General features: G+C 40.2%; 3 protein-coding genes across 5 annotated transcripts; 2 read left to right on the forward strand and 1 right to left on the reverse strand.

Moving 5' to 3' along the window:
- Nucleotides 1-33: 33 nt before the first annotated feature.
- On the reverse strand, nucleotides 34-13632 carry acp7 (acid phosphatase 7, tartrate resistant (putative)). Of its 2 annotated transcripts, none has more exons than XM_005916900.3 (15): nucleotides 13472-13632; nucleotides 12626-12684; nucleotides 12261-12398; nucleotides 11189-11389; nucleotides 10679-10861; nucleotides 8560-8585; nucleotides 7593-7690; nucleotides 3697-3759; nucleotides 2855-2969; nucleotides 2522-2635; nucleotides 1417-1483; nucleotides 986-1053; nucleotides 818-889; nucleotides 320-457; nucleotides 34-226 (listed from the first exon to the last, which is right to left on the reverse strand). In XM_005916900.3, the coding sequence occupies exons 3-15, from the start codon at nucleotides 12367-12369 to the stop codon at nucleotides 161-163; spliced, it is 1320 nt and encodes a 439-aa protein (XP_005916962.1). In that variant the 5' UTR covers nucleotides 12370-12398; nucleotides 12626-12684; nucleotides 13472-13632; the 3' UTR covers nucleotides 34-160. The 2 variants fall into 2 exon arrangements, with proteins under 2 accessions (XP_005916962.1, XP_042074185.1); XM_042218251.1 differs by lacking the exon at nucleotides 13472-13632 and adding an exon at nucleotides 12869-12993.
- Nucleotides 13078-17123, forward strand: LOC102314201 (KATNB1-like protein 1). 2 transcript variants are annotated; one of them, XM_014331970.2, is made up of 10 exons: nucleotides 13078-13199; nucleotides 14075-14187; nucleotides 14296-14333; nucleotides 14415-14700; nucleotides 14787-14902; nucleotides 14990-15040; nucleotides 15121-15210; nucleotides 15303-15407; nucleotides 15502-15595; nucleotides 15688-17123. In XM_014331970.2, exons 2-10 carry the CDS (start codon nucleotides 14080-14082, stop codon nucleotides 15727-15729), a joined length of 930 nt encoding a protein of 309 aa, XP_014187456.1. In that variant the 5' UTR covers nucleotides 13078-13199; nucleotides 14075-14079; the 3' UTR covers nucleotides 15730-17123. The 2 variants fall into 2 exon arrangements, with proteins under 2 accessions (XP_014187456.1, XP_014187459.1); XM_014331973.2 differs by having other exon boundaries at nucleotides 13176-13233.
- A 214-nt stretch (nucleotides 17124-17337) lies between these two features.
- zgc:194887 (uncharacterized protein LOC571819 homolog) lies at nucleotides 17338-19808 on the forward strand. The gene is made up of 2 exons (XM_005916898.3): nucleotides 17338-17482; nucleotides 19039-19808. Exons 1-2 carry the CDS (start codon nucleotides 17338-17340, stop codon nucleotides 19731-19733), a joined length of 840 nt encoding a protein of 279 aa, XP_005916960.1. The 3' UTR covers nucleotides 19734-19808.
- The last annotated feature ends 1044 nt before the right edge of the window (nucleotides 19809-20852 follow it).

The following is a 20852-nucleotide window of genomic DNA, read 5'->3' on the forward strand; positions in this document are numbered from 1 at the left end:
AAAAAAAAAAAAAAAAAAAAAAAAAAAAAAAAAAAAATTGCACAAGGCTCAGTGAAATCAAATGAGCACGAATAAGTTTTATGATCACTGCATAATTGGTTTGGAGGCAAAAAGTACTTGTTTTGGGCTGAAAGTGCATTTGCTTTAAGAAAGACAGTCTTCATACCCAGGCAGAGAAGCCGTGTTTTTCTTTCACCACCCATATGCTGTCAATCACCTTCCCATTCTGGAACACACAGAAAAGTCTTTGTCATCATCCGAGCAATATTCCTTGGTCGTGAAATGAATCGCACTCACACATTCTTCCTCGTGTGCTCACCTGGTCATCAGACACCTGCTCCAAGTACAGGTGGGTTCCATTGACCACCTGCATACGGCTGTAGCCGTAGTCTCTGCTGCGGAAAGCACTCCACTCTTTGGGGTTTGGATTGAACTTGTCAGTCTTCTCTCTGCAGCCCTGCAGAAGATTAACCAGGAATTACACCGAGCCTTTAAGATAGGAGCCACATGCCTTCCTCAGACTCTGACATTTACAACTGCGGCTGTGCCTCGGTGTGAGTCTGTCTGCATTTTAATATCCCAATGACTAATCCCTCTGTGGTTGGATGACAAAGTGTACTCTGCACTGTTCACCACCACATCAGAAAAGAGTTAACCAGACGAACAGATGGTACTAAACTCATGTAGCAGACCAGCTGCTGCACAGACAGAGCTGTTTACCATACATAACGGCATTTCTGTTGATTTCACTGTCACTTTGCGCACTGACCTGCACACAAAAATGTTAACAGTGACACAGTGACGTGAAACTACTCACAGCAGAGCCTGTGATAATGTGGACTGGAGCTTTGGGGTTCACGTAAGGCTGTTCTCTGCTGCCATTGAATACCTTCAAGGAGCAAAGCACAATAAGTTTGGAACACTAGTTTACAACAGGGGAATGCAAGGATGAAGGATGGGGTGAAGTAAGAATGCACCAGCTGACCTTATCACCATACACAGGCCACAGCCTCTCATACGTGTGCTCATGTGCCCACAACTCCACATCCACTCCTGTGGGGGGGAAAAAAAAAACCTTTCATAGATGAGAAGCATACACAAACAGCTCAGTGGTGCAACTGAAAGTTCCTCAGAACCTGTGCCTATTTAATTTGCAGATTTCTCAACAAACAACAAAACCTTAAGATCAGAGAAACAAAACCTGACAGCGATTCATCACAAATTAAATAATTAAAACCAATGAGCGAAAAGTCTGAGAAACGTAATACAGGAAAAACATTTTGAAAACAGGCTGTTAGCATTTCAGCCAGACAGAAGGCCTGGTGTTTGGTTTGCTCTGCTGTTAGGACATTAGTCTAAGTGTGCAAATTTGCAATACTAAACACCCATTAGCAGCACACAGACTAGGTAGCATACCATAACGATAAAATAGATCCTCAAGACCTGGAGCCGGTGGTTTTGTGTCATTCCTTCCCAGACGGACCTGAGACATAGGTGAGAGAGGTATAATGACAATATGAATTGGCATTAACATCCAAACCACTACCTGCTGGGTGAAACACTATCTGGCAGGCATCCATTACCTGTGCCTGCCTCACTCTCAACAATGCCAAGTGTTGAGAGAAGCAAGCCCCGGTGGAAACTATTTGCTCCAAATTACAGTGATTATGCCAGCACGCCGTGCTGCTTATGGGTTCTGTGGACTGGCCAGTCTGCAACATGCTTGTCATGTCTCCTAGCAGGGGCAATTTAAGTGTAAAGCAAGGCTGTGAAAATAAATCCTGCAAATAACATTATGTGATAAAAATAAAATGTTTAACAACACAAACATGCTGCTGTTTACATAACCAGGAACACAGCTCCCAATTAACAGCAGCTTCTTTAAAGCCAAGGCTCACGGTATTTTAAGGTAATGACAACATGACGTTTGCAGTAGTGAAATTACATCACAACTATAGAGTGAATTACCGATATGGTAATACAGAATAATACTAGTAAAGAGTCTGGAATTTAGCTAAACAACACCACACTCATACCCCACAAGGCACTGGTATGGGTGGCACTATCACCCTTTACTAAGCTAGACATTCAGCCTGTCTGTACATGTTTTCGATCATTTTTCTATAAAACTTTAGACATAGTCAAAGGTTTAAATAATGAGCCCAGCTTATGTGAACCAAAGCTCAGCCTTCAGATTAATCTGAATGTTTAATATTGTCATATGAGGAACACAAGTCGGGCTTGCCCAACTTGTGTTTTGTTCAATCTTGTATTTGCAAAGGACAACCAATCAGAAAAAATCTTCAAAGGGGGAGCGAAGGAGTTAAAACATCTTCTTTCACACGCTGTATTATCTGTGGGGATTGTAAATCATCCAAAGCTACTCTGGTCCAACAATAAAAACATCAGCCTGGGAGTTACATTAATAAGTGCCCTACACAATGAATTGTGAAAAATTATTATATAATATAAACCATTTCTCACTGTAGCAATGTAAACAAATTAACAGACTCTTACATACATAGGATTCAAACTTAGTACAGTCATCCTGGTCATCATCAGAGCAGTACATGGGCCGGTGCCCCATGGTTATGATCCAAGGACGCACTGCTCTGTTCTCGGGCTTGTTGGCCTCCTAGATGAAACAAAAGTGGAGCCACACATGTGCCACATTAAAACAGGGAAACAAATTCAGCAACATGCTCTTACTTTCACTGAAATGAGAATTCTGAATATTATAATGATATAAAATGACCTTGGTCTTAAAATGAGAAAAAAAGAGGTCAAAGCAAGTGTGGGAACAAAAGAAAGGACTTAGCCACAGTGGACAGATGGAATTGTTGTGGTCATTAACCTCCAGGTCTTTCTCCAGCCAGTCGTACTGCTTGAAGAGGAGGTCCTGGCCAAAGTCAAGATAGAAGTAAACCTCGGTGGAAATGGCGATTATGTGCGCTGAGCCCAGGTTCCAGCTGCAGAGACATTGTTAAAATAATACACTGCACTGACCCAGGAGAGGAAGCGTGTTAAAAGTCATCTGATAAGCAAGAGCAGGTCTCACTTTAAACCGCAAAGTGTGAAAAATACTCCAGACGACGTTGCGTCACTCACATGTTGTTATAAAATAGACTAAACTGCTCTTTAAAAGGCCGCACTGTACTGTGTGTGCTTACATGTCCGTGCTGTAGGGTTAATGGAAGAGTGCCACTGTACATGTGTGCTTAATGTTATGAACAGTTTCCAGTTGCAGTCAGTTGCCTGGATGGAGTTTCTCTTTGCCTCCTAACTGTGCACATGAGTGGAAGGCTCTCAGCCAGCAGCCCTGCCCAGAGAGTGGGCAGCTGGCCTGTGGTGTAGCAATGTACTGTATTATCTTACTGTCTGACAGGAGGAGGCCTGTGGTGGGCGATGAGTCCCACCTGTCAGATGTATAGCTTCTTTGTGTAGTCTCAGTGTGTGAGATAGGAGAAGTAAGCTATACTAAGAGAGCTCTATACTCCTCTGCTGACTCATTAATGCTTACTGAAATACAGCAGGACGTTTGACACACTGACACTTGACACTTCACACGGGCCCGCTGTTAGAAAACAATGAATTACTCATCACGAGTGCTGTGTGCAGGGCTTGCAATGACATGCTTTCGTATTCGTTCACCTGCTTCGGTGCATTAATTGATTGCTGTTAAAGCAGCTCCCTTACCTGTACCACAGGCTCTCAGTCTGGCCTGGCATGCTGAAGCGATTCCTGTAGTTGGAGAAGTTGCTGTGAACAAACAATATAGCGAGAAACGCAATGAGATGGACTGATCGTGCACTCTACATTCCTTGAATAAATGAGAAGCAGCACTTAGCACCTCAAACTGCTGCTTTCTCATAGTTTGAGATGATTATACCAGCGCCTGGGAAAACTGCAATCCATTCAGAATAGATTTAAGATAATTCCAAGCTTTCTCTGAAATACAATAAACCAGCTGTTCGTGGAAAAAAAGCCCCTGCATTTGGTGCAGTTCTTTTGATTTATGTGCTTTTTCATTTGTCATCTAAACCTGGCAGAAGACTTGGAGTTATACCTCATCGGTTGAAAACAACCATCAACCTCTAAGACCTCCTGGAAGGTCCTAGATATTTAAAGGAACTATAAACACTGCTACATGCAAGCTATCAGAGGATCCCTCTCTAAATTAAAGGCTGGGCAGAAACGCAAAGTAGCCTCTGTGACATCAACCTATAGCTTAGTGATGGAATAGTCTGAAGCTTAAAATCATGGTCAGCAAGTGGAGCCAGATAATCAAACTCTGGTCAACATGAGGGAGCTTGGGTGGAGCCGGACATGGGATAAGCGAGTAGGAGCCACCATGACCGAGAGTGCCACAGCTGTCAATCAAGAACATGTCTCTAAATATACCTCTCTTAAAACCATGACATTGTTTTAAAAGAAGACTGTCATTTTACATCCAGCAGTCATCAGAGGAATCCAGTTTTGAGGTAGTCCTGCAGTGGTTTCACCACCGAGTCTTGGCGGTTTTTATTGATCTAGATATAGCCGGACACTTAAAGTGATCAGTCCATCGCTGCTCATTGCACTACATGAAACAGACACATACTAATTGGAAACTCGAGAGATGCTAAAACACTATCAAACCAGCATCTCCAAATTTTACAACGCAAAAGAGTAAAAATAAAAAAAATATTTCATGGAAAGCTCTCCCAGACTCCAATCTGTCAGACTCTTTTCACAGTTTTTAATTTAGAAGGCAGGAGCCAGTCTTCTCAACAGGCCATTAACTAAGCAAGGTGATGGGAACAATTATTTTCTTATCTCACGTAGGGGAGGTGGAAAAAAGAGGCAATTTCCTCGGCAGCAGCCAGAGTAGGGTAGCAGATCCCTGAATTGACAAGTTTAATGTAGGGCTAGGGGTAATGTTGAGTTAGGGGTAACTTGAGAGCAGCAGGGTCAGAGGTTAAAGGCCAGGATTCAGGACCCAAAAGGAGGATCACAGAGCTCTTAACTAATGCTGAATAAGTCTTAAAGTAATGTCACCTGTAGTTTGGGTGGGCACCGAGGTCAGGTTTAAATGGTCAGCATGATAACCCAGCAAAGGTCAGTTTGTGAGCCGCTTGTTTCAACATCATTTCATGTGCACAATGGCAGGCTGATCCTACAGATGGCACCTTTAAAATGTTAAAAATAGCTATAGGTACGAACTTTATTTCAAAGTTATTATATGAAGGACATTTTTTCATCTTTTAGTATAGATAATACAAAAAAATCTTTACTTAAGTCATTCACCCTAACGTAAAAGCATAAGGATGAGCTCTTTATCCCAAACAAATCTGTTGTGATTGAAATTTCACAGCCAAATGTGATCACTGTGGTGAATAAGGAAGAGTCCTAATATAAGTTCATACTCCCATCTTGTGGCTAAAAATGGTATCTGCAGGCGTTTTAAGGATCTGGGAACACAGAAAAAAAGTTTTTTGTTCTGTTTTGTTTAGTTTTGAATCACTGGATTTTTAGACATACAGGAAATGTATTCGCTGGCTGAAACTAAATCAAAAACAAGCGATCAAGTCTGTAGTTCAGCAGTGGAAATGTAATTTAGCACAGACATGACAAGCGTTCATTTGTGTCATTGATCTGTATGGGAGTTCAGCAAAAAATGTGAGTCATTCTAAGTCAGATTGTCATCTTTCCAGCTAAATGTGTGGGTTTTTTAAATGAACATTGAGATAGAAATCTGGATGTCAAATTCAGAACAACCCGTCTGCTTCAACTGGCCCAGTAAGATTTTCCCTGCTCGTCAACTCTTTCCTTTCATCATCTGATGGGCTAAATCCAGGCAGTATGACAACTTAAAGGATCCAGTTGTAATATTCATGGAGCATATCATTGTTTCAGATGATGACCGTTGGTCTACTGAAGCACATGCTCATCTTGGTGAACAAAGACAGCCTTGACTGGGGCCTTAGCATCTTCCGTGGACCGGCTGTTCTCATGCAGCTGGAATGCTGACTGAAAACCTTTGTGGTCGGCTCCGTTTTAATCGCCTTTAACTCATTAGGTTTTGAGGTTGGAAAGCGAGAGTAACAGAGAAGTACAGTGAGACGAAGCACAACAGAAAGTGAGGAAGAAAAGCAGGGCCCAGCTGCTGGGTATACTTGGATTCTGGACGACACCACAGAACGAAACACATATTTAGGTATAGAAGAAGAGGGGGGGGGAACTGGATTTCTGGTTATGTAATGCACCGAGCTGGTTTTTGATATCAGGTTCTTATGTCGGGATGCAGCGCCAAGAAAAAGAGACTACTGTTAGCAGCTCCTTAATAAAGAGGCAGACAGTAGTCCTATTACACATGGCAAAGCCAAGAGAGTGAGAACTGTCCCCGTATAGAAGCGGCAAGTAAATATTATGGTGCAGGATCAGACACCACTGAAAGTTTCTAACTCCAGCAGATGTTGTTGGAATTCAGGGATCCATTCGCTGCTGATCCTCATGATAAAAACCATATGAATGTCTATAGAAGTCTGACTTTAACTATAACTAATAAATGTGTAATTTAATGTACTGAAACAGTTAAGTGACATATTGTAATAATGTGTTTTTTTATTTTATAAGGGAGAATTGTCGAGTTGTAATTATGAAGCTAATGGGGGGCAACCCACTGAATAATATCTATGCATACATGATTGCATGTAGAGTCGCACTGTAAGCTGGGTTTTTTATCATCAATTAATCTGCAGATTATTTTATTACATATGGCTCTTTTGCTCTAAAACATTCACTGACTATTTACTGCACAGTTTCTTTAACCCAAGCTGACTCCTTCAGACTGCTTGGTATCTCCAAAACAGCACAAAAGTCTTTATTATATGTGATTTACTAAAGTGTTATAGATAAAATCAGGGAAAGCTGTAAAACCTGACATCTAAGAAGCTAGAAGAAGCAATGTTTCAGGGTTTTGTTTGAAAAATTATGAAATAGTTTACTTTAATTTAAGATTTTACCATTTAACCAAGGCTTTGTCTTGTGTTTTCATCCAGATAAGTTCCCACACTCAGATGCAAAGAGCACATTTGGTAACCGTGAGTGAAAATACTGACAGTTCCCACCACCGCAGGCCATCTCTGGAAACTCAAAAACAGATATTAAGCTGATGATTCCCAGTCAGACTAATGTTAGTTTTGGACAGTGTTGACTTGTTTAGAACTTGGTGGCTCCTAATGCTGCTCCAGACTTCGGAGACAAAAATAGCTCCCATCTGTTCAAACGGTACAGTAAAGACTTTTCAAGACTAACCAAGTGTGCTCTCTATTTTGCAGAAGAAAAAGTGCAGCTGATGGGGCTAGCCTTGAAATATAGCATGCACTGCTGTTTTTCTGTCCAAAACCCATTAATTACACTCCTGGCTCTGTGAGCAGAATGTGGTGCAAATATAAAGAAAAAGAAAAACAGAGCTGAAGGCAGACAGCAGACAAACAGACGCTGTGTGAGAAAGAACGTGTTTTTGTAATGAACGTGTGCCTGACTTCCACCTATGGATGCATCGTATGAATGAGAGAGACAGCAGAGAGATTCAGTTGAATTTCACCTACTATGTAGCTTCATGGTTGCCGGGACAGGTCATGTAGGGCACATAGGCAGCTATGGACTCGATCTGCCTCATGAACTCGTCTCCAATCCTGGCATTATCCTGGAATCACACAGTGTCATTGAGCCATTAAACATGATGTCAAAGAACTTCCTGTTAAGACAGTGTTCATTTTTGCACATTCAGTCCATTTTCCAGAATGCTTCAGGAACGTAGCACAGGCTACCAAATAAACCTCAATGGAACTTGAAGAGTTCGTCTTAAATATCCCAATACTGTCTGCGGTGCTTTAAAAGCACACCGCGGTTCATTTCTCCTCTGATGGCTTTTACCTGCCACAGCCATTAACGACCTTTCAGGCTAAATTCTCTCTCTCTGTTTTTCTATTTATAATATCAGCGAAGCCGCAGGTTGTGCCTGCACATTCCAGCTGAGAACACAGCTCAGATGAATTATGGTTATTAATTTTTGCAGCAGCCTGATGATTGCATTTTACATTCTCTCCCTATTAAAAAACAGCATTAATAACGCGCAAAGTTATTTAAGGGAAAATGATATTAGCATCCGAGACAAGGTTATGTCCTCTAATATGAAAGGTGACAGCTGTGAGGATTTCATATGAGCCGATATGTTATTGGGACTTAAGATCTGTGGTTTTGAATAGCACCACTTTTATTCATGAAATACTTGGGCGACACAATCCGTACTCTCATCTTTCACTGCGGGCTTAAGGCGTTTCACAGCAATGCTAATGTCCCAACCACAGCTGAAAGCTCTCACATGTCCTGAGGACAAACAGTGGTGTGCAGTAGAGAAAGGTAAAGTGGCTTATCTCTTCTGTCTTATTGGAATCAGGGATATATCAGAGTGATTTTAAGAGTATAAGAACTTTGCTGTCAGTGACCTTAATTGAAACTAAGTGCAGGTTTGATCACATTTCACAAGACTGGAAAGATAGAAGGGTAAATTACCTCATGCATGTCATAGGCAAAGTCTCCTGTAAAACAAGCACATAAAATCTATAGATTAGAATCTTTTACATGATTTTTACTCTTTGCCAGCATAATGTAAAAACAAGATGTGCAGATTAAGTTTGCCCAAGCAGTACCATCTAATCAGCTTCACTAGATTTATATTGTCAGAATTTATTTCAAGAGAGCTGAACTCTTACGTAGTTTTGGCATTTTGCTGTTTCGTTTCTAGTGTTAGATATAAAGAAGCTGAAGATAATGAAGCTAAAACCACAACGCAGCTAGAAACTGGGAGACAACTAGTCTGACTGTGCCTATCATCAAAACCCCAAAATGTATAAATGACAGTTTATAGTTTCACGGGGGATTACATCATCTTGCTTTTCCTTGCTTTCTGTTATTATGGGAAACTAAATTAAACAGTTTCTCTCTATTTTCTTATTCCCGGCACAGACACGATCGCTGCACCAGTCTTTACAAGAACTGCTTCGACAGTTTGGTGATTTAGATGTTGAACAACAGCAAACATGTCCAGCGATGACAGAATTATTGTAAAAGTATAAATAAACCATTTTAAGCCATCAGTCATCACACTTGAAAAATGTAAACTGGTATTTGAAGCAGAGATGTACATAAATCTGCTGATCTCTAACTTTGTGTAACTGCTTGTGATAAAGCGCCATATGGTAAATGGTAAATGGCCTGTATTTATATAGCGCTTTACTAGTCCCTAAGGACCCCAAAGCGCTTTACATATCCAGTCATCCACCCATTCACGCACACATTCACACACTGGTGATGGCAGCTACATTGTAGCCACAGCCACCCTGGGGCGCACTGACAGAGGCGAGGCTGCCGGACACTGGCGCCACCGGGCCCTCTGACCACCACCAGTAGGCAACGGGTGAAGTATCTTGCCCAAGGACACAACGACCGAGACTGTCCGAGCCGGGGCTCGAACCGGCAACCTTCCGATTACAAGGCAAACTCCCAACTCTTGAGCCACGATCGCCCCTTTCACTTTAAACTTCAGATGATCCTTAGAAATCCTGACTCTTTTTAACTCAAGAACAAGAAATGTCAACTTAAAGGCCAATATGTTTACACTTTACTGTTTTTTATTGAAGGAACTAGATTTCAAGGATTGGTTGATTATTATTTGATGATTTTCATGCATTTTCCTTTTTTCTTTCGTGATTTCTTTTTCACAAAAATTGATACTTGTGTTTTTGTTTCTGAGCCATTAGCTTGCTCTGAATTAGGAGGATGTTTTTTGATTGAACCAGTTTAATGTAACATTTTCTCAGGTTGGTGGTGCATGACATGAGCGTTCTTGTTCGTGAATTATTTAACAAAATATTGATATTTGATGTCACTGTACCAAATAGAATATCTAGCGAAATATTGCAAAATGTGAGGTAAAGGTTTTTTTCCCCACTTTTAATATTACCAATATTACAAAAACACAAAATCTATGAATGACATTTGACTGGTACAAAATAACTAAATGCAGTGCTTCACCCATTATTCATACATTATGACTTCACAGCATTAAGATCACTCAGATGTCTATATTTAAGAACTAATATATTATTAACCCCCTCAGCAAGTTGTGTTGCAAATTGTGCTGCTGTGCCTTCTTGAACCAGCGGGAGAGGTAGTTCACTTAGTGTTTACATTGAGGAGAAATAAAAAGGTAAGAAACATTATTTCCTATTTTTAAAAATGGAGAGATTATAAAAGCTGGCGATCCAGTGAATCAAAACTAGGTTCTTTGGCACAACAAAAGTAGGTTTTTGTTGTAAACTGCAGAGTGTAGGTACTCTGCAGTTTAATCAGTGAAGTGATGAATAGCAGGCTAGTGACCAGAATCCATCCCATAATGCTCAAAGCAAATAAGTGCAAATGATGACTATGTGTTATTATGGTAATTACAGTAATTACCACAATGATATATTGCCTCCTCATTAGATATCTCTGTTGGATGTCAGCTGGCTTAATTGATTTGATTTATGTTAATACAAGCTGTGGATGACTAATGCCTTAAGCTGCGGTTTATATAACTTAATGCCTCTTTTACAATGATGAAGGATAAAATATCTAGAAGGGTAGAAGTTACCTATGTGTAAGATGACATCGTACATTCCGAGCTGAGTTTCCTTTTGCAGTCGAGCCAGAGACTGGGGGTTCTCATTGCCGAGGTCACCATAAAAAGCAAACCTGGGACTGGACGTAGTGCTGTCATTAAGAGCAGTGAAGAAGAACACGTCGCTCCAGCCTTCTTCACTGCCACAGTGGTAGACTGGAAAAAATGTAGGAAAAAAGTTTCACAGTTAAGTGATGCATGAGATGGTGTGAGAGCCAAAAGCTAAATGGAGAATAGATTCGTTTGTATAGAGCGCTCTTCTACTCTACATGAGTACTTAAAGTAAAGCTTTATATAACATCCCTCATTCATCCATACGTACAAGCATTTTTTCTACCTAAGTGCTTTCTATCTAACCTTCACACACCAAGGTGGGTTTCAGTATTTTAGGCATACTCACTGGAGCAGCTAGGGATCAAACCACCAACCATCTAATTAATAAATGACCTACAGATACAGCCACCCTAATAAAACTCCACCCACCATACGAAGCTGCCGGTTTGAGGCCTCTGAGTGTGACCCTGTGAATGAACATCTTCCTCTTTTCCGTTCCCGAGTCGACAAACAGAGTCGCGTGTCCTATGGCGCTCATCTCAAAGAGCCGAGCCCCCAGAAGGCTATACTCCACCTTGCTCTCTGTCTCATTGAAGGTTGTCCAGGTCACTACCATAGTGCCTGGCATTCCTGAAGAAGAAAAGTCCATTTATTTGAAATGTGATGCAGATTTGTCTGACAGGAACATTGGATACACTTACTGGTGCATTTATTAAAGCCAAAAGATGCTGATGTGAAAAAGCTGACTTTACAAGAGTGGAACTTTTGATCTTGCTGCTGGCAAGATGAAGCATTATAAAGGCAGACTTGAGTTGGCCAGGTACTTGCATAAAGACATCAGTTCAATAATGAGTACCACATGTTTCACCTTCATAAGAAAAGAACAAAAGGGTTTTTATGCTGCATTAGATACAGGTTTGGAAGTTTAGGTAATTAAACGGTGTCCTCAACCTACATGACAAAAAATACAGTCAGGGAATATTTCTGTGAACCTGCCTGAAAAACAGTCAGATGTAGTCAGTTAACAGAATATTGAGCAATTTGTACAAAACATCTGTAAATCTGCAAGTGACCTGGATACTTGTGTGTATTTCAAAGGGGAAAAATATGTCTGTGAAGGTTCTCAGTCATCCAGGTCCTCGTAGTCAAAGGAGCTTGCAAAGAAAAGCGTCTGGACTTCTTTAAGTTGCTTGAAGACGTTTCATCCGAGAAGCTTCTTCTAAGGTCAAATGGTGGAGAGTCCCAGATTTAAACCTAGTGGGAGTTTCCCCCCAAAGAGGGACAAAAGGACCCCTGATGATCCTCTAATCGCCTGAGCCAAGGTGTGAAACTGGGTGTGGTCCCCACCATTTGACCTTAGAACTGAAGAAGCTTCTCGGATGAGAGGTGAAACGTCTTCAAGCAACTTAAAGAAGTCCAGACGCTTTTCTTTGCAAGCTCCTTTGACCAAGGGGAAAAACTGTATCCCACATGTGTCAGGTGGAAAAGGTCAAACACTTACCTCCATAGGAGAGGTGCACCTGTTCTGGCTGGGTCCAAATAGGAGGAACACTGAGCACCAGCAGGGGTGCAGCAAATAGCAAAGCACAGGCAGCGTGAACAGGCGACATTTTAATGCTGGACCTCAGGGAACAAACGCCTGATTAAAGAAGCCACACACACACACACACACACACACACACACACACACACACACACTTGAATCACATGATCTCCGACTTCTCATAACAAAAATCACATGACTCTAAAGGCACTAGTATAAAAAAATTTGGAAATATTGACGATATTTAAAGCCTTCCAGTAAATGACATGACCTCAGGGGAGGTTTACACATGCTGAGTAGTTAGGATAAACAAAGTCACATACTGTGTTTTGGTCTCTGTTGAGTATGTCCAAATCAGTTAACCTCCATTCAGCCCATGAAACTGCAGAACCAAAACAGCAGAGTCAGCAACAAGTTTAGAAATAGATGATGTGACAATAAAAGCATGTGATGTTGCTTTTCATTGTGCAGTACTGCAGTGAAAGACAGAAGAGGTAAGCACACATGCTATGGCTTGCCTCAGATCAATTAAATGCAAAGGCAAGCAGCTGCTATGCTGGACCTACCAGAACAAAGACACTATCAGTGTCACAGCCCATGAAGACAAAATCGTGCTTTTTAATTGAGTCAAAATCTACTATACCAGCTGATCTGATCTATCAGTTACATTAACTGTCAGTTAGGCTGATCATTGACGATTCTCTTAGCTGTGTGTTTTGGTTGTGAAACGTGCACCAACACTGTGTCAATAGCCGATAGAGGGTGCACAGTCCAACAGCTGAATCATGAATAGGCTGCTTTATTCTCCAATGATGGGCGGTATCTACCGCCGGCTAGTTGCGTAAAAAGAATCAAAGTGTTTAACTGTCATATCTCTGTTTGGAGAAGCAGCGCAAAGTGAGTACATCATATTTACTGTGAACGCTTACAGGTTTGTTTATTTATTTCACTTTAAATGCTGTGACGCATTTATTTTCACATGTATTTCCTCGACCGCTGGTTGGAACACAATTAAAAAGCTTCTTTCTTTTTGTCTGGTTAGCTGTTAGCTACCTGACTGTTAGCTACCTGACTGTTAGCTACCTGGCTTAATTACTTGTTAGCGATAATTCAAAGCTAATACTTTGCAATAGGAAACAAAGAAATTCATGCCTCTGTACAACACTTACAGTTAAGCTAAAGGCAGTGAATGATCATCTCCAAAAGCGCAAACGACTTCTGTTCTGAATAAATTACATATATTCAGAAAAATAAAAACTTCAAAGAGTTACAGCTAAGCTAAACTCAACCAGCTGTTTTGGCTGGAGAGCGCTTCCTGACCACGTCATGTGCAGAACGATAACAATGGCCGAGTGGATTGTGGGAGATGTTGTTTTTCAGCGTGTCGCGTTATAAACAGAATATTAGATGAATAATTAATGATTAATTTACAGTGGTAAACGGTGTATTTGGACATGTGTAGCCCGTATGTTGTGGGGACAAGATAATGTTTACACTGTCCACAATGTGTAGCCATTTATGGCCAGAAACACAAGATTCATACACTGTTAACCTCTAAAATCCTGTGATATGCATTTTTTAATCGCCTTAAAAGTTTTTATCTTGTCTTACAAAAATGGTAAAAGTTAGGAAATGAGCAAAAATTATATAAATAATACATTAAGTTGATCTTAGATGATTTTCAGGCAAAGGCTCTAAGGTTCAGTGAGGTATGTATGTATTTTGTCGTGTTTATAAATTTGTTAACTCATTCATATATCCTTTCTTTTTAGATATAATGGACCCCAACACTGAAGATGCAGAGAGCCAAAATGTTGAGGATCGCTTGCATCATGATGCAGCACAGTACAAAGTGAGCTATCCTAAAGGGAGAAACACAAAACAGGTGAGCTGGGTTGGTCATTATGATGCACAAATCTATTTCTGGTTCCTGGTGCTTTTTATGCCTCTAACTGTGTTTGTGCATCGCCATGTTTTGTCTTTTTAAATTCAGGCGGATGATGCTGCAAATGAAGAGTGCAACAAAAAGAGGTATTTCCTGCCTGTTTTGCATTTTTTTTACAGCCATTTGTTTTTGATTAAAAGCTATATTTGGAATTTGACCCCATCCAGATACCCGGTTAGCCGCTCTGGGAACAACCCAGGCAGAGTGAAGCGGGTAGTGTCATGTAAAAGGAAGACTCATCATCTGACTGTGGCTCGAAGAAAGCAGCTTGGGTCTGGGAGAACTTGTGATGCTGCAAACAAGGAAAATGAAACAAAAGTCTTGCAGGGCACACAGCAGGATATTTTCAGTATGGACCCCTGGGATTTCCCATTTCATGTCAATAATATCAATAACAACCAAGGAACTGATAGAACTGGTTGTGAAGAGGCTGACTACTGTGTACTGACTGAGGTCAGTAAGACGTTTGCATTGTTTTATGAATTACTTTTCTTGCAAACACGCAGCTGAAACTACTTAAAGCTGACTATGTTTTCCAGCTCACGAGGGATCACAACACACTGACTGACGTGCTTTTTGGAAGAAATCTAAGACTCAAAGTGGCTTTAACGTTGTGGCAGAGAAATGTTGGAGAGCTGCTGACATACTTTCTGAGGTGTGCGCCGTGCGGCTGCTTTCAAACATGCGCCAATGCTTGTTTGCTAGTATTTCTAAAGTTTGATTACATCATATTTTTGTACAGAATCCAAGATACTGGTGTGTTTGTTGACTTTCTCCCCCTCATAAGCAAATGGTGAGCACTGAGTTTTGCAAATATCCTAGTAACACTGAGATTATAGTGTTACTACAATAATTTTTATATTTTCCCTGCAGCATCGATGAGGATTCTTCAAAGATAACCATCGGCTGTTGTGTCGACCTCTTTCCTTTAGTTAGCAAAGTCCTCAGCAGTCAATATGAAGAGTGAGTAATCCTGCTGAATAAAACACTTTACACATGTACAATAACATTGTGTTTAGCAGCAGGATAATTGTTTTTTGTATTTTCTTTTATAGGCATCTTACTGTTGGCCTAAAGTGGGTAAATTCAGTTTTAAAAAACTGGTGGGAGGATCTAAAAGATAGTGGCTTCAGTGGCTCAACAAACTCTCTGCTGGATGAGTAAGTTTAATATATTTATTTTTAATTTTAAAAAAAAGGCACAATCTTTTGACATTAATTTGCCAGAGTTGTATGATTTATTCCTTTGTTGCAGAAACTTTCAAGTTTTTAATCAGCAGTTATGCGAATTGTGGCAGCAGGAACCCTTTTTGAAGTCTGTTCCAGGACCTGCAGGAGACATGGCAAAGGTAAACATTCAGAATTTAACACTGTTAGTTATATGTGTATATATGTGTGTGTTTATGCTTTTGAATTTTATGTACATCTTTTTGCCCCTTAGGTCATCGATTCCTTCCTGTCTAAACTCACATGTCAGCAGTGAAGATCCTGAACGCATCGTTCTCCGTTAACAGTTCAATTCAATTTTATTCGCCTCAGGGCGCATGAACAGTCTCCTTAGTTTTGAAAGTGTTATTCATAGCAGCTGCTGACGTTTGCACTGACTGGCTCTTAGTGTGGGCTGGATGTATTTGCAGAGCAGCTTATTTTAATTTCTCTTAATTCTTAATTTCTCTCTTAAGTAGCAAAGTAGTATTTTGTAAATAATTATCCACTTATTTTCACAACGCAGATATTGTGATGACTGTAAGATTTTTGTCCTTTTAACTGCTTCATTAATGATTAACACTTTTTTGTCATTTGTGATTGATATTATAATGATATGTTACAAAAACACTAAAAAGGGATGCCACTAATATTTCTGTTTTATGGCTGCAAAAACAACAATTGCATCTTCCGTAAAACTGTACATGACTGTCTTTACCTTAAGTTGAACTACTCTTGAACTAAACTGTCAGATTACAAGCAACACTCTTTGAAAAAGGTCAACTAACACTAAAGAACCAGATGTTTCTGGCTCTTTAGTGTTTATGCTTCTGAAATGGGTAAAATTTGAAGGCAAAAACAATCAGCAGAATTCACATGGGGAGGAAAGACTGATGGATGTTACATGACATAAAGAAATAAAAGAGATCAGAATTTATAAAGAGGTAATTTAATCAATTCTATGTGTAAAATGCAATGAACATGCTTCAGTTCTGTGCAGCGTGCTAACTCAAAAATGAAACCGTACTCTGTGTACTACTCTAATACCTCTGGATATATACAAGTCCTATGGGGCAGTTTTTTTCCCTCATACATATCCCAGTGTCCAACAAATAACAAGGGTCTAAACTACTAATGATACAGGAGGTTACAGAATCACCAATGTTAAGTACTGTAGCAGAACACAACGCTTGTTAGATATAAATCAAGATAATAGGCTTGTGTTGAAGCAGAGGGCAAACACCAGTTGAGATCAGGGGCTTTCACACTCCAATTAACCCACAAAAACACTCAATAGGAGGAGGAGTGAAATGAGCAAAGGCTGAACCTTTAGAGTTCAGTCTCAGCTGGACTTTAAACCTCATTCACAGTTGAAGTGATTTAAGTAAGGCAGAGATATGTGTTTAAATGTGGGTTTTATCTCACTTTGCACAGATAAGTCGAGGACTGGTGTCTATCATTTTAAGGTGAACCTGAGGATAAAGTCCAACTCTAGCTAGGCACAGGCACTGCAATTCAGTCTCTCAATCCGAACTCAGCTGTCGGCCATTGTGTTTGTGTTTCTGCTGCTTGTCATTCGATCAGAGGAGACAAATACAGAGTGGGAGACGGTTCTGGTACAGACAACACATTTCTACACTGTGTTTCAGGACACAGGTGGCTCTACTTAATGTAAGCGCTTTGATTTTATATTTCTTCAGCACAGTTTTGTATTAGGAGGTGGCCGGGGAGAGGGAGGTCTGGGGTTGTCTGCTTAGGCTGCTGCCCCTGAGACCCGGCCTGGATACGTGGAGGAAAATAGATGGATGGATAGAGTTTTGTATTTGTTACATCAGCTCATATCACTAAAAAAATGCTGTTGGTTTGATCACAGAAAAAGTAAAGGATGAAGTATTTGAGATGCCTGTCGCCAGCAGTGGTTTTGCTGCTGCTTAGAGTGACTGGACTTGACATGGAGCATCTCCAAGCTGAAAACCTAAATCTCCTTTCACCAGATGAGCATAAATTGGTCCTGAACCGTGGAATGAGAGGTATTTATTTATGCAGGCTTTCACTTCCTGTTTGACTTTTCTTTCCTGTCTGTTTCAGTTGTGGATTTGGACAAAAGCTGAACATGATTTGGGAGAATTTTCAAAACACTAGTCTGGAAAATCATTTGATTTTTTTTAAACGCTGAATACATTCATATCTGTGATTATCTGTGAAGATTACTCTTGTGGATGTGAGTTTAATTCCAACCTCTAGATCCAAATCACTTATTGACTCACTGATGATAAGCATTAGGTCCTCTGAGGTTATTTGTGCATTGTTAAAAGGCAATCTATTAGAAAACTTTTAGAAAAGCAATGTTTTATTGTGCTTACCTGGGAAACATTGAGAAATTATTTTGTACAGAAACATATTTTTTGAATGTGATCAGACAGACGGTCCTTTCACATTCAGAAATGTTGGACAGAATTGTTACCCTGTCCATGTAAAGCAGATCAGCAGACTTTATTCCAAGAGTGTGATTTGTAAGTAAAGGCCTCTCTCACATTGGTTAATATTAATGTTCTTAAGAAAATTATCAGGAGAACAGTGAACAAGAGCAGTGTGCATTGCAAGTGCTGCAAGCAGAAAGCCACGGCTCTCTCAAAGCAACATTTCTGCCTGTCTACAGCTTTCTGTTCACGTAAGGTTGTTGGTAATATTAGAAAGATTATCTTTGAAGAAAAGAAACATGACATCATAAAAATGTTTTCCAAGGCACAATTGAAGGAGTATGATGGTTTGGACATGTTGTAGTCCATCTGGGCCACGTGTAAATTTATTTAAAGCACAACAGCTGCACAATAAACCAGATCCCAAAAGTAGAAGATCTGATATTTTGTCCCTCAAATAAATAAAATGATCATTTTCATAAAGTACTGGATTTTTTATAGACTTTTAGCACTTGTGTTTAAATCTAATCATGCCTTGGGTGGAAAGTAATACAAGGTAAGCAAATTTTCAGACATCACTACAATTCCTGACCTGCATTGTTTGTACCAGACCGCAACTATTCACTGAACACCTGAGGGGTCCTTAAATTAGACATAACCAAATTGTGCATGGATTGGGTTTAAAGAAGTTGTTTGGCAATTTGAAAAACAGTTGGGGGGCGGTTCTGTTTCTCTAAGCTAGACGCTAATGTTAGCAAGCTAGTTAGCTTGGTGTAAAAACTGGGGAAAGCAAACAAAGCTTCCGCGTCTCCTTTTGAAGACTTCAAAACGAATGTGCAGCTAAAAAGCTCACCTACTAGCAGCTTGTAATTTGTTTAAGTTATTTAAATTTCACATTTCAATCACGATAATATTACAGAATTTAGAAAGCTACTCCACTGAGTCGAGGATCAGTACATAAACTTTGTGAAATAACTGTCATTTTCACACGTTAAACCTTTTTGTACTAAATGAAGGCAAAACAAATATGTGGTAATTATCAAAAAAGCTAGTAATGGAGTTAATAGACTCGATGTGTGATGTATATGATAAACCTGCCTAATTCTTAGCTATAAAGTAATTCTGATTGCCCTGATTGATATGACTGATGTTTAATTGCTCAACAGTGCTGCCCAGAGACTGCTATGAAATGCTGATGGCCTCTTCAGGCTGGGCCAGAGACGGAGTGTACCTGATCCAACCAGGGGACTCCCCCATTGTGGCCTACTGTGCCATGCAGGAGGGAGGCTGGACCGTGGTGCAGCACATTACTGTGAATAGCAGTGTGAATTTTGATTGCACTTGGGCTGAATATAAGAAAGGCTTTGGTTTTATCACTGGAGATCATTGGCTTGGGAATGACTACCTTCATCAGCTTACCCGTGGGCCTGCACGCTATAAACTAGGAATAAAACTTGTGGACCAAGATGCCGTCACAAAGATGGGAGAGTATGATCCATTCCTGGTGGAGGATGAAGCATCAGCTTATAGACTGAGACTGGGGTTGTTTGAGGGAACGACCGTAGACGCTCTGACGCTGGATACAGAGAACTATCTCCATGACAACCAGAAATTCACCACTAAAGACAGAGACAATGATAACTACTTCCAGAACTGTGCCAAACTGGAGTTTCAAGGGGTGCCGGGAGGAGGCTGGTGGTACGACGCCTGCGCCGGCGCCAATCTGAATCGCAGAAATGTCATCTACTGGCAAAAAGACTGCAACAAGGAGCGGCTGTGCAAGTATGCATGGATGATGGTGAGACCTTCTGACACAGTGAAACTGATTCAGAGTGGAGACTGCAAGAAGGATGAGCTATAAGGACGTCATTCCCAGGATTTGTGCCAGATTTGAGTTTTTGTCATTAAACACAACAATGGGTGATATCAGGGATTTTCTTGTAGTGACTATTGGACCTTCTATTGACCACATTTTATTCAAAAATGCATGGACATGATCACAAAATACTGAAAAGAAACAAAAACGCATCACAAACTTGAAATACAGTAAAAAGTCGCAGTACAGATTTAGCTCTAGCTTTGTTTCCATCACACACCAAGTCAGTATACTTGAAGCAAAGCATGTTTTTTAGTTTTGTTTTTTTCTTTCTGAAAATTGCAAGTGCAGACTCCTGGTTTATCACAGTTACCAAGAAGTGTTTCATGGCATTATAGCTTATGACAGATAAAAAATAAAAAAATAGCCTGTACAAGGCATCTTCCATTCAGTGGGTACACAAAGGAGCAGCGCACCAACATATTTTCCACAGTACATTACAAGTTTGCCAGAAATACAGTGATATTGATTTAGCCACAGTAAAACATACTGTAGTTCAATGCTTAATGAAAACGAAAATATCCTGAGAATAAAATGTAATAAAGAGAATTCATAAACAGTGTGAGCTGTTAAATCCTCCACAAAACTTCCAATGTAAACACTGATATTATTAACAAGTTAGTTATTCCCAATCGGTAAACTCAAGTGATCCATTAATGCCTTTTACGCATGATTCCTATAACCGTATTTTGCACTGGGATCTCGCACGACATGAAAATCATAGCAAGTGATGACAAAACAATGAAGCTGACTCTACACATTTATTCATTGGACAAATTACAGTGGCACACATTAAAAGGCTTTCATGAACATCAAGTAAGTGTCTTGGCTTAACGAGCAAGAGTCCGACATCACGATGAAGCATATTAGCCCTTTTAAATAAAAACAACGACAGCCATTTGGAAATACACCTCATCAGTACAAGCACAATACTTTAAGAATTAAAGAGCTCTGTGTGTCTCGTGACATTTTGGGTATGAGTGCATCAGCTTGACTTTTTAGACTGGAGCAACTTCACGCTGGTCTCCATATATCAAAGTGTGCTGCTGTGTAAATCAATGGCGTAAATGTGCTTCAACTTGGAGAAAAATACTGGTTTGTTTT

This window comes from Haplochromis burtoni, unplaced genomic scaffold (genome assembly GCF_018398535.1).
Source record: "Haplochromis burtoni strain Fernald_Lab_line unplaced genomic scaffold, NCSU_Asbu1 Contig_16, whole genome shotgun sequence".
Classification (NCBI taxonomy): Eukaryota; Metazoa; Chordata; class Actinopteri; order Cichliformes; family Cichlidae; genus Haplochromis; species Haplochromis burtoni.